We start from the raw sequence: 14,287 nt of genomic DNA, 5'->3' as shown, positions 1-14,287 counted from the left end.
TTACATTCTCTGATATTGGAGTAAGTTATATCTTTTAGAATTTGCTTATGACATATACATCTTTAAAATATATATCGCTAAAAATTTGTTAAGTTTATGTGTGGTCTCGGTTAGACAGCTTTATCTACTTACCTACTTTATCTGCTTTTTATCTACTTACCTATCAAGCGAATCGAAACGCTATAAAGCGGATCAAAGATATAATTTTAAAATCTGGAACTCTTTTTACAAGTTAAATTGCAACAATAATTGATCTAAACATATTTAGTAATAGTTGGTGGTGATTTCTTGCATTAAAAATAAGCTACGATTTATATTAAGTGCGGTTTTGAAATTATATACACATATATGTATGTAAGCCGGTTAAGCAGTTATGTAGAAGCCAGTCAAGCAGTTATATATTATAGTCAAGCAGTAGCAATGATTAAGTTAAGCAGTCAAGTAGAAGTCGGTGAAGCAGTTTCATAGTCAAGCAGTAGTGGTAGTAGTAGTTAAGTCACCAGTCAGCAGTTAAAGAGTACGGTTGTGAATATTAAATTCTATACTTTTAATTATTAACCTTAATAAAGTCTTTTAAATTGTATATATTAATTGGAGCTTGTCTTTTACATGAATATACATGTTCCTTTTTTTTGCAAATAATCTTATTTACAGTTATCAGAACGAGTATAGTTATTTGAAAGTAAAAACAGCATCTGCTTCGCAAAGTCGGTATCATCTGCCCGACTTTTTTAATTATAAATTTCGGATACTTTGTACACTGAATATATGATTGCATCAATAATTGAGCTAACAAAATTACTCTAAAACCATATTCTATGTGCGTATATTTTAGAAAATTTTATAAAAAAAACGTTGTTTAGCTTACGTTTTAAAATTTGTACCATTTATAGTATTCCTTATATATATTATTTTATTTTGTGTACCACTACCGACACATTATGGCATATCAATAATAATGTATAAGCAGTGGTCATCAAACTTTCTATCATTTCTGCTAGAATAAAATTTGATCATCTAGTTTCGTGGCATTAAATATTGCTTTTAAACTGTGCCGTTGTGGTTATTTATGTCGTCTCACCATCTCGATAATTAGTAAAACTTCAACGGAAGTTATGAACGGCATTTTGTCGTTGCGTCGAAGCGATTCTAGAACGTCGACCCGGCCATCTTTTATCCGTCAATTGAATGTATATGAAATTAGGTGGAAGTTGACTTTTGCAAAACTTGTAAATCAAATACAATCTCGAATCCATGATTCCAATCCTTATGCGACAGATTTGACGTAGTCACTTCTCTAACTATTAACAAGCTTAATATCTAATGACAAGTGCTGTTTAAACATAATTATTAGGAGTTTTTACATCAATTACTGCAATTGATGAAATATATATCCATATTATTACACTAAAATGAAAACGCAGTCAGTTAAGTTTAATGAAAACAGTCTGTAAATCTCAGAGAAAAATAATAAACCTTAATGGTTAATTGGTGCATTTAAAAAAGACAATCGAGAATAGTACAGCTTGACGAGGTTTAAAAATGACTGCCCACCAATATAAAGCACAGTCCATCAAGTCATTTCACTTCGAATTTCTTTCCAAATCACCATATTTTGTAGGGTCTGTTATCTGATTCCTTCTTCGAGCCTAGCTCTCACCGACTGTTCATATTGTTAGCAAACCTAAAGAAAGAAATTTATTTCTTAATTACTTTTTAAACTCTCTCGGTTATAATTGACTATTATGTATGAAAAACTTTTTGAAATGTTTTTTAATTAATTTAAAATTTGAATTTTTCCAATTTCTTAGTAAAACTAATCAAAATTGGTATTGTTTAAAGCTGTTCGTTTTTGAAAATTTTGTTTTAAAAATAGTTAATTAATGAAAATTTAAAGCATTTTGGCCGGTTATTATAAAAATTACATAGATGAGACAGGGATTTGGTAGAATACATTTATGACAAAGTACAAAGGAAGATTTTACAAAATTTATCGTGTAAATCTTTTAAAATTATATGTTTACTGCATTCATGTTGCATAAAAATTGCCGCTTTTATTAAAACCAGTGGCAATTCATGTCCAACTACGTATGTATATTAAGTTAGAGACAAAGTTAAATTAATTTAATAAATAAAATTTATTTTTGTTAATGAATTCAACTTTTTAGCCGGGCGAAATCATACAAATTCACATTGGGCAGGCTGGTGTACAAATCGCAAATGCTTGTTGGGAACTGTACTGCTTAGAACATGGTATCAAACCCTGTGGTCATCTGGCTTATAAGCCAACCGATTCATCATACAACACATTCTTTCAACTGTTAGAACCTCAATGCAAAGTTGAGCCGAGAATTGTAATGATCGACACGGAACCAACCGTTATTGGTTTGTACGTTTGTGCCTTGTGGTTTAACAGTTTTCTAATAAAACTCAATTGTATGCTAATTTTAGATGAGATACGTACTGGTGCCTATCGTAATCTCTTTCATAAAGATACATTAATAACGGGACTGGATGATAGCGGTAGTAATTTTTCGCGCGGGTACAATTATCTGGGCATAGAGTTGCTTGAACGTGCTATGGAAGGTGTACGGAAGGTAGCAGAAAATTGCAGAAATTTACGTGGATTTTTATTCTTTAGATCAATTGGAGGTGGGACTGGTTCGGGTTTTGGTAGTTTGATGATCGAAAAGTTAGCTGATCACTATCCGAAAACTACCAAAATTGAGTTTTTAGTGTTTCCGTCACCATCGTAAGTATTGACCATTATTTTCAACACAGTATAACTGCCATTTATGTATTTTATTTCAATTTAAGGTTATCATCAATCATTGTCGAACCATACAATGCAGTTTTAGCAACGCACTTCTCTATGGAAAATATTAATGTCTCGTTTATAGTGGATAATGAGGCTTTATATGAAGTGTGCGCTTCGCAATTAAATGTCCATACGCCCACCTACACAAATTTAAATCGCATAATTGGTCAGGTCTGTTTTATTGATTCATATATTTCAATAAATATTAATAAATTAAATGTAATGTTTCAGGTTGTATCGGCTTTTACAGCTTCCCAACGATTTCAAGGTTCAACAAATGTAACTTTCGATGAATTTCAAACAAATTTAGTACCTTTTCCCCGCATACACTACCCGTTAATTAGTTACGCACCACTTATGCCGCTTAAAAGTTTTCCATACGTTAATTTGACCGTTGAAAGTCTTACAACTGCCGTGTTTCATCCTGGACATCAGATGGTGCGATGCAATCCACAAGAGGGCAAATATATGGCATGCGTATTGCTCTATAGAGGCGATGTGTCGCCAACTGATATAAACTCAACAATTCTTAATATGAAAAGGTCAGGAGCTTTACGTTTTGTTGATTGGTCTCCAACTGGCTATAAGGTTGGTATTAATGCAATGCCGCCTAGTTTTGTACCTGGTGGGGATTTATCTCCATCGAATAAAGCGGTTTGTTGTATTGCCAACAATACATGCATACGCAGAGCCTGGTGCCGACTTATACATAAATTCGCCCAATTATATAACCGTCGTGCCTTTGTTTATCATTATGTGGGCGAGGGCTTGGACGAAGGTAGTTTATCGGACGCCTCTGCAAATCTTTGTCAACTAGTTGGAGACTATGAAGATGTTGATAGTCTTGGTAGTAAATAATAAAAATATAAGTGAATGAGAGTCGTAACGTATATTTGTATCTGTATCAAAATTAATGTGTAAATCGAAATTTATACTAGAGTTTTTTTTTTCTTTTCTTTTAAGTAATCCGTTGTATAGATTTTTCTGTGAAATAAATGTTTTGGGTATTGTTTAAAAAATACAGACTTTATATTATATTGATGTAAAACTTTTAATCGGTTCAAGAGAACCACGAAGTCTCCGATCAAAAAAGTTAAGTTCTTTCAAATAATGGCTAATAATAATAATTTCGGAAAGAGTAGTGTAAATTACTAGAGTTATCTCTCTATACATAATTTTAAGAATATTGTTTACAATTCACATAAAATAATTCTTGTATGTTTGATTTTAAGCCAATTAAAATATATTCTTAAAGAAAACAATATTAAGAGAAAGGTTTTTTGATTAGTATTAACTGACTACTGTTTAAATATTATAAATAATTAGTAGTTATTTCTTATATTTAATTATTTATAAAAAATTTTTAAACTGAGGATATAAAGGGTTGAACTTGTATTCTGTCAAATTTGAGGCCAAAATCGGTGTCATTTCCCGATTCAAGGCCGCACTTGAATTGTATGTTCAAACGTGGAATTAAATTATTTCACACTTTTTTTAATTATTAATTTTAGTACTATACTTTTTTGTTATAAAACCTGTATGTTTAGCCAAAAATTTAATTGATTATATCAGGGCTGTCCAGCGCACAGCCTGCGACCCGCATGCAGCTGTTTGTGCGACCCGCGCCATTTCTTTTTATCTACCACAATTAAGTAAATTTTCTTTTAGTTTACTGGTAAAACTATGTTATTATACTATTATTATTACTATATTATTACGATATTATAATTATTAATATTAATAAAACTAAATTTAAAATTACAAACGTATTTTCATTTTTGTCGAAAACACCTGGTCGCTTCTGGACTGGACAGCCCCAAATCAAATAATAAGAATTTTGTTGTAATTAATCACTGTTCCCAATATCTTTTGTATTCGGAAATGATTTAATTTTACAATTGATTTTTTTTAACTTGAGGATCAGGTCATTTGTTGTTCAAGGTTTGGCGTGTATAACTCATTCTACTTCAGATCCTGCTTCGAAGCTTTTTCTTGAACTGTACAGTATGTAGTTGTTGCATTCAATTTTTTCTTTACTTTTTATTTTTATTTTGTGATATTGCATATATATGACATTTTTGCTACTCTATTTTTAATCAACGAAGCCTAATCCTAGTTGAGAAGTGATTTGATATTCGAGCTCACTAAGCAGAGTCTGTTCTCTCACGTCGTTTTTGAGATCAACTATACAGCATTTGTTTTAAATTTTTATAGTATATGTACAAACGATCATCCCATTTGTTTTATAGTTCTTAGTTATCGGCGTTTTCCATCATAAAATACTTTAGCTAATATGTAGGTAAACCCATATTCAAAGAAGGTTTTTTTTAGGATCATTTGCCGACAGGCCTCTATATTTAACGAAACCTTCTATAATGAATTTCTCCCTATAACAATATTTTTCAACGATTACAATGTTTTATATAGGTTTTTAGTTATTTTATAAATTTTAAGACGTCATAATGAAACCTTTTTAAAATGAAGTATTCTAAACAGGTTTTGCCGGTACGACTGTCTTTGTCAAGTATTTATCTTGGGTAATGCTATGGCATACCTGATGAGAACGCGAATGTAAAAAAAAACAGTTAATTGTTGGTTGATTGTCCCTGTTTCGGGAGTAGTAAACGAGCTGTGAACAGTTGGAATCGTCAGCATTAATAAATAATTTTTATCATTACGATATTAAGGGATATTACATTGTTCCGTTTATTGTAAATAATAAAAGCATCTAACATATTTAAGTGTGTTTATAGTCTCTCTTACAATTGCAGGAAATATAGTATATGCAATATATGTTATACATATTGACTTTTTAAAGGACATGGAAACTAATTTTCAATATCAACTGGAAATAAGCTCTCCTTATAAGTTAATATAAGGAGATATAAACGAAGATATAAAATGAATGAATAAGGAAATAATTGTAGTTATCTACATTTTTGATAAAAGAACTACTATTTCAGAATTTTTAAATGAACATTTGAATTCTAAATAGTGTTTTTGAAATATTTTATTTTTGATTAAATGTTTTTTAGATAAATATATTTTGGGGCCTTGCATCTTAGACCTATGTTATGTAGAGTGTTACGGGTACGTCAAAATCAAAGTTGTTGTTTTTAATGTTAATTAAAAAACAGAATGAGAGAAAAAACAAATGGTTTAAATTCGGTCACATGAGAGCTGAAACTATGTGTGCCTCGTCACACAGTCAAAGCCGTGTTCTATGTATTTATGCATATATATTCTTCAAAAATTAGGCACAACTAGAAAGAACAAAAGTAATAGTAAAAATACAAAACTGACCAATTTTGAGGTGCCTGCGACACTTCATAACATGGACCTTGATCAAACATGTACGTTTTTGCTGAACCATAGAAGTGATTCCTGAGTGAACACCTTTGTGTATAAATTGAAATAGCAACTATCAAAAAGAAACAAAAGCAACAATTCCATTTAAAATCAAAATTTGTTCATATCATAAATTGTTTTTATTATACATATCTAAAGAATGTAGCACAACAATATATATATATATATATATAGTACATAACAAAATCAAGGAACGCTCAGTTTTACCAAATTCTTAGTTGGTGATTTAAGGATTCTTTTTTTTTAAAGAAATTTCTGAAGCAACTAGATTTGAATAAATGTACGCAACTACTGTGAATAACGCAATAAGTTAAATTAAAAAATTGTTGCATACATTTGTGCTTATTCCATAGTGAGTAAGCAAAGTGATCCTAAAATTATGTTATGAGTAGTATTTATTCTAGCTGCGGGTTCAGAAAAATACCAGATCTCATTTGGTTTAATGAAAAGTAAGTACTACATAACTTTAGATAACTGTACTTTAGTCCTAACTTCTAGCCAGGACTTCTTCAAGTTCGGGCAATCATTGCGCTTTGCATATAACAAAATATGCATGTATTTTCTCTTTTACGCTCTATCACATCAGGTGTTGTTGTTGTTTTTGGGACCTGCAGAGATCTGATTGTGTAGTTTCTTTAAGATGTGACAAACGGTCTTGACTATCAAACTTGACGAATGCCTTCGGGATGTAGATCCGGCCGTTCTCGGAGTCACCATATTAAATTTTTTGTTTCTAAGTAAAAAAAATAGTTTTGACATATGAAATCTGGGCGTAAAAATGTTGGTAAAAGTAAGCTTTTCCGGAGTTATAATTAATAATTTCCAAAAGAAAGAAAACAACTTAAGAGAACCATAATATTTGATGTATGATTGATTGGCGGCAGTGGTTGATAGGCAAATAACATTTCGCTTTTCATAATTAGGCGTTTTCGGTTGCTCGAAGTATGGCAGAAAATGCATGTTGGCCTATATTCGCTAAGCGAGATATTGGCATCACTATTGCAACCTGTCAAGTGTTATGTTTTGGCAAATGGCAAATCTTGCATATGTGCACATAATGCAAGCAAATTACATTTTGTATAAAAATAAATAATTAATATAAATTAAAAATAAGACTTAAAAGGAATGGTAAAAATGTTAATTATAAAATAAAACACTGAAATTTTTTCTTTTTTCCCAATTTTCAAATCAATGAAATTTTTTATATTTGATTTTTGACATATGGACATATTTCCAAGGAAGACTCACAATAATTCGCTTATTGCGTTAGTAATAGTTTTTTCTTTACTGGACGAAGTGTTTGGCTAGTGAAGAAGTTACGGCCTAGATAGGATAATAGATAGATAGGGAAAAAAGTGTTATCTTGCGTACATTTAAGCAATTATAGGCTAGCAACTTGATGTTTTTTGCCACACTTGTGAGCCACTGAAAACGCGTATTGTTATTTTCTCACGTTTCACTAATGTGATGGTGTAAGAAATCCTTTTTGATAAGCTAGTTCTATTCAGTTAAGTTTAATAGATTTATTTTACTGATGTACAGTCTGACAGTCTGTCAAGAAACTCAAGAAATTACTTCCCTAAAAATTTTTTCTTTTGTTAACCAAGGCATAGATTGCACAGAGAATGTGTATAGTTTTCTCTTTTTTGTCTTAAGATTTTGCAATATCTACATACAATAGGTTATACTATAAAATACTATATTATACTGTAAATATAACATTACAAACATGAGCAATTAGTACCTGAATTATTTAAGATTTATGGTAAAATGATTAAATTTGGATCTCTTATCCTAAGAGTAAATTTCAAGGCTCAAATACCAGGTGCGGCAGCTCTAGTATGTGAACCAATTTATTAAGATAAACATATTAATTTTCCAAATGTGGCAGGCATCTTCTTTTTCTTTCGCCAACTCACTTATGTGTACTAGTATTTAAATAATATTTCTTTTTCATTATTACTCAACTAAATCTGTGTACTTCTTTATAAAATCGCTGACTCCAGAAATATTATTGTTTGTTTCGGAAGCCAAATGATTTTTATCCTGTTTTTTCAATCATGGAAATACCATCGCATTTAATTCATCTCAAATAGAGCACTCAAACAATTTTATTTTGTCTCGAATTTATGGGTTTTTTTTTAACTAAATTATTAAACTGCGTTCAATATAAATGTACAATATGAATATAGATAGATTACAGATCGGGTTTTGCAGATCCGACTTAAATGTCGAATATCATATGCTGTTTTATCATTCAATTGATTAACTTAGGTATGAAATAAATATTGGAACTAAAACAAAGCAGGTAATATTGATGAAATATACTTTATTCTCTACAGTTTCCTATAGGAACTATATATAGAAGTACGCTGATGGCTTAGTATTTACAACAATTACTCTGTTGAAGATTCATCTTCATAAGATAGACAAGAAAGTAGAGACTTCTTGTCACTTATTAAAATGAAAAAAAAAAAACTATTTGGGAAGAATGTTGCTCTTACATTCCTTATAACTGTGCTCTTCAATTGAAAATATTCTAAATATATTCTACAATAACTCAATGGGAAAAATATTAATTAGGAATATAAATTTTAAACTGGCAACTATGAAATCCACAATTCTTAAATAATCCATATATATTTTTTATTTTTTTAAAACTGTATGATTCCTATTTTATGGCTCAATTTCTTCTCGCTGATTTTTTGACCTCTCAGTTCGTAAAAACTAATCAAAATAAATTGCATGTTTACATAGAAAGTCTGTGAAGAACGTTGTCACTAATTTAATTTAGCATCGTTGGTATCCAAGTGATTGTGCTTAAATGCCTCTTCGTATGGAGATACCTGTGCCCCCCACTGACAAGTTTCGAAGTTTACACATTAAGCTTTGACACGGCAGGATACCACATCCAACAGTAACAATATAAGTTAATAAATACACTATTCACAAAAAGGAGAAATACTGGAAAGAGAATAAGAAGACGGAAGTGAATTTTTTATAGACTGGACAACTCTAAGTTGAGAAGCAAAGAAATGCTTAAACAGTTACTTAAAAATTATACTTAAAGGTGATTTAAAATACTGAATAAATACATATACATATATTTAAAGAATGGGAAAAATGGAGAAATTCCGTTTCTACAAATGTATTTAAAAACTTTGTAGAAACTGTGGACCTACTACACTCTAACTATGATCGACAAAGTTTTCTACAGCGATCAGCAAAAAAATAAAATTGTAAAAGCTCTTTCAACCCTAATATTTACACTCAAGCGAAATATATATAATATATACTGTGGTCACGTAACTTTTCGACAATCGAGGAAGACTTAGAGTCAGTTTAAAGAATTTTAAGACAGCATATGTTAATGCTATTTGGGTGTATAGATACAAGAAAAAAGGAGCTTCTTAATTAGCAAAAGACTCAAAAAAACTTAAGAGACTGATAATAGCATATATGTATTATTCTTCATGAACTGAATTAATCTTAGACTGGAAGATAAAGCATACTTTAATCTACATAATTAAGAGCACTATAACCTTAAAAGATTTTTGTACTAATTTTTCACCCTAACTAAAAGCAATAGATATACTTATCTGTATATATATACATACATATAAGGCTGTATGATCCCGCTACTGATTCAGACTAAAGCCGAGTAATTGGTGAGATTTACAGAAAAAAACTCATTTTCTTCCAGACACAGAACGTGACCAAAACTTTGAGGCTGATACTTTGAGTTAATCTATTATATATCGACATGTAGTACAGTAGAAAATTTGCTAGGCATATTGGAATTTAAGAAAATCCAGTGTTAAATCACAGACTTTGGGTAATCGAATCATATCGATTAGCTCGTACGACTACTGTATAAGTAATAAAATTATCTCGGATTCCAATTCACATTATCGTCTTCAAATAACAAAATTTTGGCTAACATTTGATAAGAGTATAGAAAACTTTGGTTTTATTTGGTATTAATTTTTAATGAATGACATGTATACAGCATTTAAAATACCACGTGCTATATGTATTATTTTTGTTAATATGTTTTTGGCATATGGATGAATACGTTAGATTGATAATTCCGTTACTTCTTGAACTTCTCGATTTGAGCCTCAAAATATAACATTACTTTTCTCCACTACCACCTATTAATAGACTTTTGAAAAATTTTGAATATTCTGCGGGATTTAGTTTGTGTTTGATCGCTATTGAAATTTCAACGAAAATGGAAGTTAATTTCGTGTGCTCATCTAGTATTTTATTTGTGTGAAGAGACGTTAATCGAAATTGCCTGATTGTTAATACAGAGATTCTGCACCATCAATTTTAATGGTTTTTCGAATTGTTTTACTGAACTTCCATGTGGTTGTACCAAAACAAGTGATGTCGAACGTTCAAGTCGCCTAAGAGAGGTCGTCTCGTTAGAATTCAAACAAGAAAACGACCGCATTTGGAGAAGTAAAAAGTGCTCTTCAATCAAGACGTGTGCAGTTAACATGGTAAAAATTTATAAATTGGGCTACGAACTGCTACGATCCACTTTAGTATATGCTCCCGGTATATGCAACTGGAGAAATTGCTCGGTGCTAACAGGTTTGGATCAAGTGAAGATGCCCACACTTTAGAATATCAAATCATATTAAACTAGACAAAAATTTATAAGTTGAGATATATATTCTTCTCTTCATTTATATTGGGTTGAGAGTCTGTTTTGGAAGATTTGAAATAATTTGCTTCTGAAAAGTAAATATATAGTGAGAGAAGAATATATATAAGTAGTATTGGAAAGTATAAAATCAGTGCATTTAAAAGTAAAATCAGCAATAAAATGAAAATATAGATAAGTGTGTATAGACTGTTTACAAAATATAATGCATTAAACTGATTTCATGTCTGCACGTTCAACCTTAAAGGCCTGAAAAATTCAATACATTTAATACAATAAACATAATCAATACTTTTATATGCACTTTATTGTGCAGCATACAAACCTTAAAGATTGTACACACACGTCACACCACACCTTGACTCACTGAACTTACGGTCATCGCCCAATTGTAAATGTAAAGAAAACGCCCTACACTTCATCTTGGCCCTGCTGTTCCGCACTATTAAACCCTAAAAGGTATTTCTCACGCTCGATTTACGCTTCTTTGCAGCAAGTCACTTTGTCTGCCTCGAAGGGTCTTAGAGATCGCATGTTTTCGCTTTTATTGGCCGTAGTGGAACAATTGGTGGAGCGCAGTAGTTGAAATTTCTGTAGCAGTCACAAATAAAATTGTTGCATTTATCTTAGCTGCACTTTGATTTCTTAAATATTATGAGCAATGACCACAGCACTCATAAACACATATGTGAATGAAGTGATTTTTTACCCTACACTCAAACAAATAAGATATGTTGAACTTTTATTAACGCACGTATTTTATAACCACAATATTTTTCAGTTATAACAAAAGATATACTATAGTCATTGTGTTCCACTTCCAAAACTTTTAATTCTGAAAAGACGGCAGAATATTAGAATTCTTCGTTAGTTATTTACTGTCATAAATCGAAAACTTGATGACCGAAGCATAAAAGTGGTAATAAAGGTTTTTATCCACAGTATTGCTGAGTCCACCTTCTGTAAATCCATTATCCTAAAATATTCTATCCTTCATAGTATCTCTTTACTATTGTATGGCGATATTAGTACTTTCTTTGTATCATGTGTTTAATTAATGGCTGCCTTTATTCCTGAAATAATATAATGCACATGAGCGTATGGGACCGCATTGTGGCCCTATACTCCTCTTAGGAGTTAAAGGATTTTATATATGAGTGTACTCAGAAATCGGATAAGGAAGAGGTTGTAGATGAAATAATAATTTGCCCCCATAGTATCAGAAGGCGAACAAAAAAAAAAGAACAAAGCAACTGATACAATCAGTAATATGTTCTTCTTTAATATCTATTGTGTTGTATTATTAACGAAGGTCCTTATATTAATATACTATCACTATAACTGATAGTATAATATAATAATAAGTTATTAATATTAGTTATTGTTGCACAACATTATCATATATTTACTTTTGATCCATCCATCAATTTTCGTTATGAAATATAGGGTCCTGCTGATACTATTTACAGTCCAGAGTCTTGCCAACAGCAGTTGGCTTTGTTTTATGAATGTCGGTCATTCTGTGATTGTTAATAAAATTTTATTGAGATACACAATAATTTTTATTTTACTTAATATTCAAATATAATAAAACTTAGTGGTACTTCATTTTAAAATTTCTGAATATTCAAATATAATTTTAATTGATTGAGTTCATTTTCAAAGAGAGTATTATCCTTATACTATGTATAGAAATTCATTGAATTCGAACTTTCTTACAAATATACAAAATTAATAAATTGGATGTATTTAGTTTCCAATTAAGTGTGATTAAAACTAGTAGGACTAGTAGCGACCTTAAGCTCCACGTGGACTGAATGAAATAAAGGAGAGAAATAAAATGTACTGCGTCACGTGATTAGAAATTTTAACTAATGGATGTCTTCTCCAGTTTAGCCTAGTACTTTCTAGTAAGTTCAAGTACTGCTAAAAAATGTCATGTCGCTATTGTTATAATGCGCAGTTATTTTAACGCCATTTTTAAAACATATATCTGAAACATACATATCTTTCAGATATTGTTAAGAGGGGGATTATTTATTTTTATTAAGGGCTTAAGTCAAACCAAAAATTTAAGGGGTATATTATATTATTAAAGCATCATAATTCTTTAACAAAGAAAACATTTTTTTCCTCAACATACTATGGTATATGTTTTTGGCTATAGTCGTGATTATTATCTGCCCTTATTAGTTCTATTATATCACTTATTTAATAGTTTATTTATTTTCTTAGAGTTTCTATATAAGAAACTTAAGACTTAGTATTCGTTCACGACTGGTCCATTTTCAATCCATCGATACGAGTTTAAGGGTATAATAAAAGAATTGCTCTATCTACAATGATACTAGCCGCACCTGTTGAAGATTTGTTACGAATTTATGCTAGAATAAAAAAACCTTTTCAAAACGTTATAAATTTGAAATAATTTATATAGTTTAATACGTAAATCAGTGATCATGAAATATAATTTTTATGGGGGACGCTTCAATGATTTTCTTTCGAGTTAATATTTAAATAATTTACACACTAGAAACAAGAGTAAATTTTATGGAATAAATATAATTCCTCCTACATTGAGCCATGAGAAACATAAATAAAAGGTTTATTTAACCTTTTATTTTTTTTAACCTTATTTCATATTATTAAGTTAATAGTTTATATGTAAAATCGTAAAGTATATACTGTCTATTAAATTTTTTTTGAAACCGAATCAAGTATGCGTATTTATCTATTTTTCTGTCTATTTCAAGTTAAATAATTTTACGATAATTGTATATAAACCAATTTTGCCATTAAAAATTATTCAGACTGAAATAAATCGGTAACAGTTGTGGGTAAGCAGATATTAAAACCAATCTTTATGTATTTATATATATAGAGAGAGACAGAGAGAGAGAGGTCAAGCATATATCTTATAAGTCACAAAAATGCCATTCTCTGTTTCTCTGAATTTAATCATTATATATTGTTAATATTATAATATATTCCTACAGCAGTACTCTGGAGAAATTTAGTAGAAACCATTCATTAAAGTTTTTAAAAGGTTGGAAGATCCTCTAAGTTAATATACTATTACACTTACAACTTTAATTCAGTTTAATAATTATTTCGGATATTAAACACATCAATATAGGGAAGAACTGGTTTATATATTAAGATCCTTATTCAAAAATCCAATATTTAGATTATATGAACTTAGAATTTGTACAATTTTTTTGATCCTTTTAAATTGATATTGTATGAATACAATATTGTATACTTAACTCCAAATATAAGGAATTAAGAGAGAACAAGTTTTATGATATTTTCTATATAACAACAAAAATATTTAATTGCAGTTGTAATATCAGACACCTGAAATCAAAAATGTTTCAAGGTCACAATAGTTTCCTTAAAAAGGAGAGATATAGTACATTTCAAAA

General features: G+C 30.1%; 1 protein-coding gene across 1 annotated transcript; it reads left to right on the top strand.

The window, feature by feature from the left end:
- The first annotated feature begins 1,837 nt into the window (after nucleotides 1-1,837).
- Nucleotides 1,838-3,837, top strand: LOC119684982 (tubulin alpha-1 chain-like). The gene is made up of 5 exons (XM_038099147.1): nucleotides 1,838-2,088; nucleotides 2,169-2,385; nucleotides 2,452-2,752; nucleotides 2,818-2,989; nucleotides 3,050-3,837. Exons 1-5 carry the CDS (start codon nucleotides 2,077-2,079, stop codon nucleotides 3,674-3,676), a joined length of 1,329 nt encoding a protein of 442 aa, XP_037955075.1. The 5' UTR covers nucleotides 1,838-2,076; the 3' UTR covers nucleotides 3,677-3,837.
- The last annotated feature ends 10,450 nt before the right edge of the window (nucleotides 3,838-14,287 follow it).

Source organism: Teleopsis dalmanni, chromosome 2 (assembly GCF_002237135.1).
Source record: "Teleopsis dalmanni isolate 2A chromosome 2, ASM223713v2, whole genome shotgun sequence".
NCBI lineage: Eukaryota > Metazoa > Arthropoda > Insecta > Diptera > Diopsidae > Teleopsis > Teleopsis dalmanni.
Note: the sequence above shows the minus strand (reverse complement) of the source record. Positions and strands in the feature narration are given on the sequence as shown.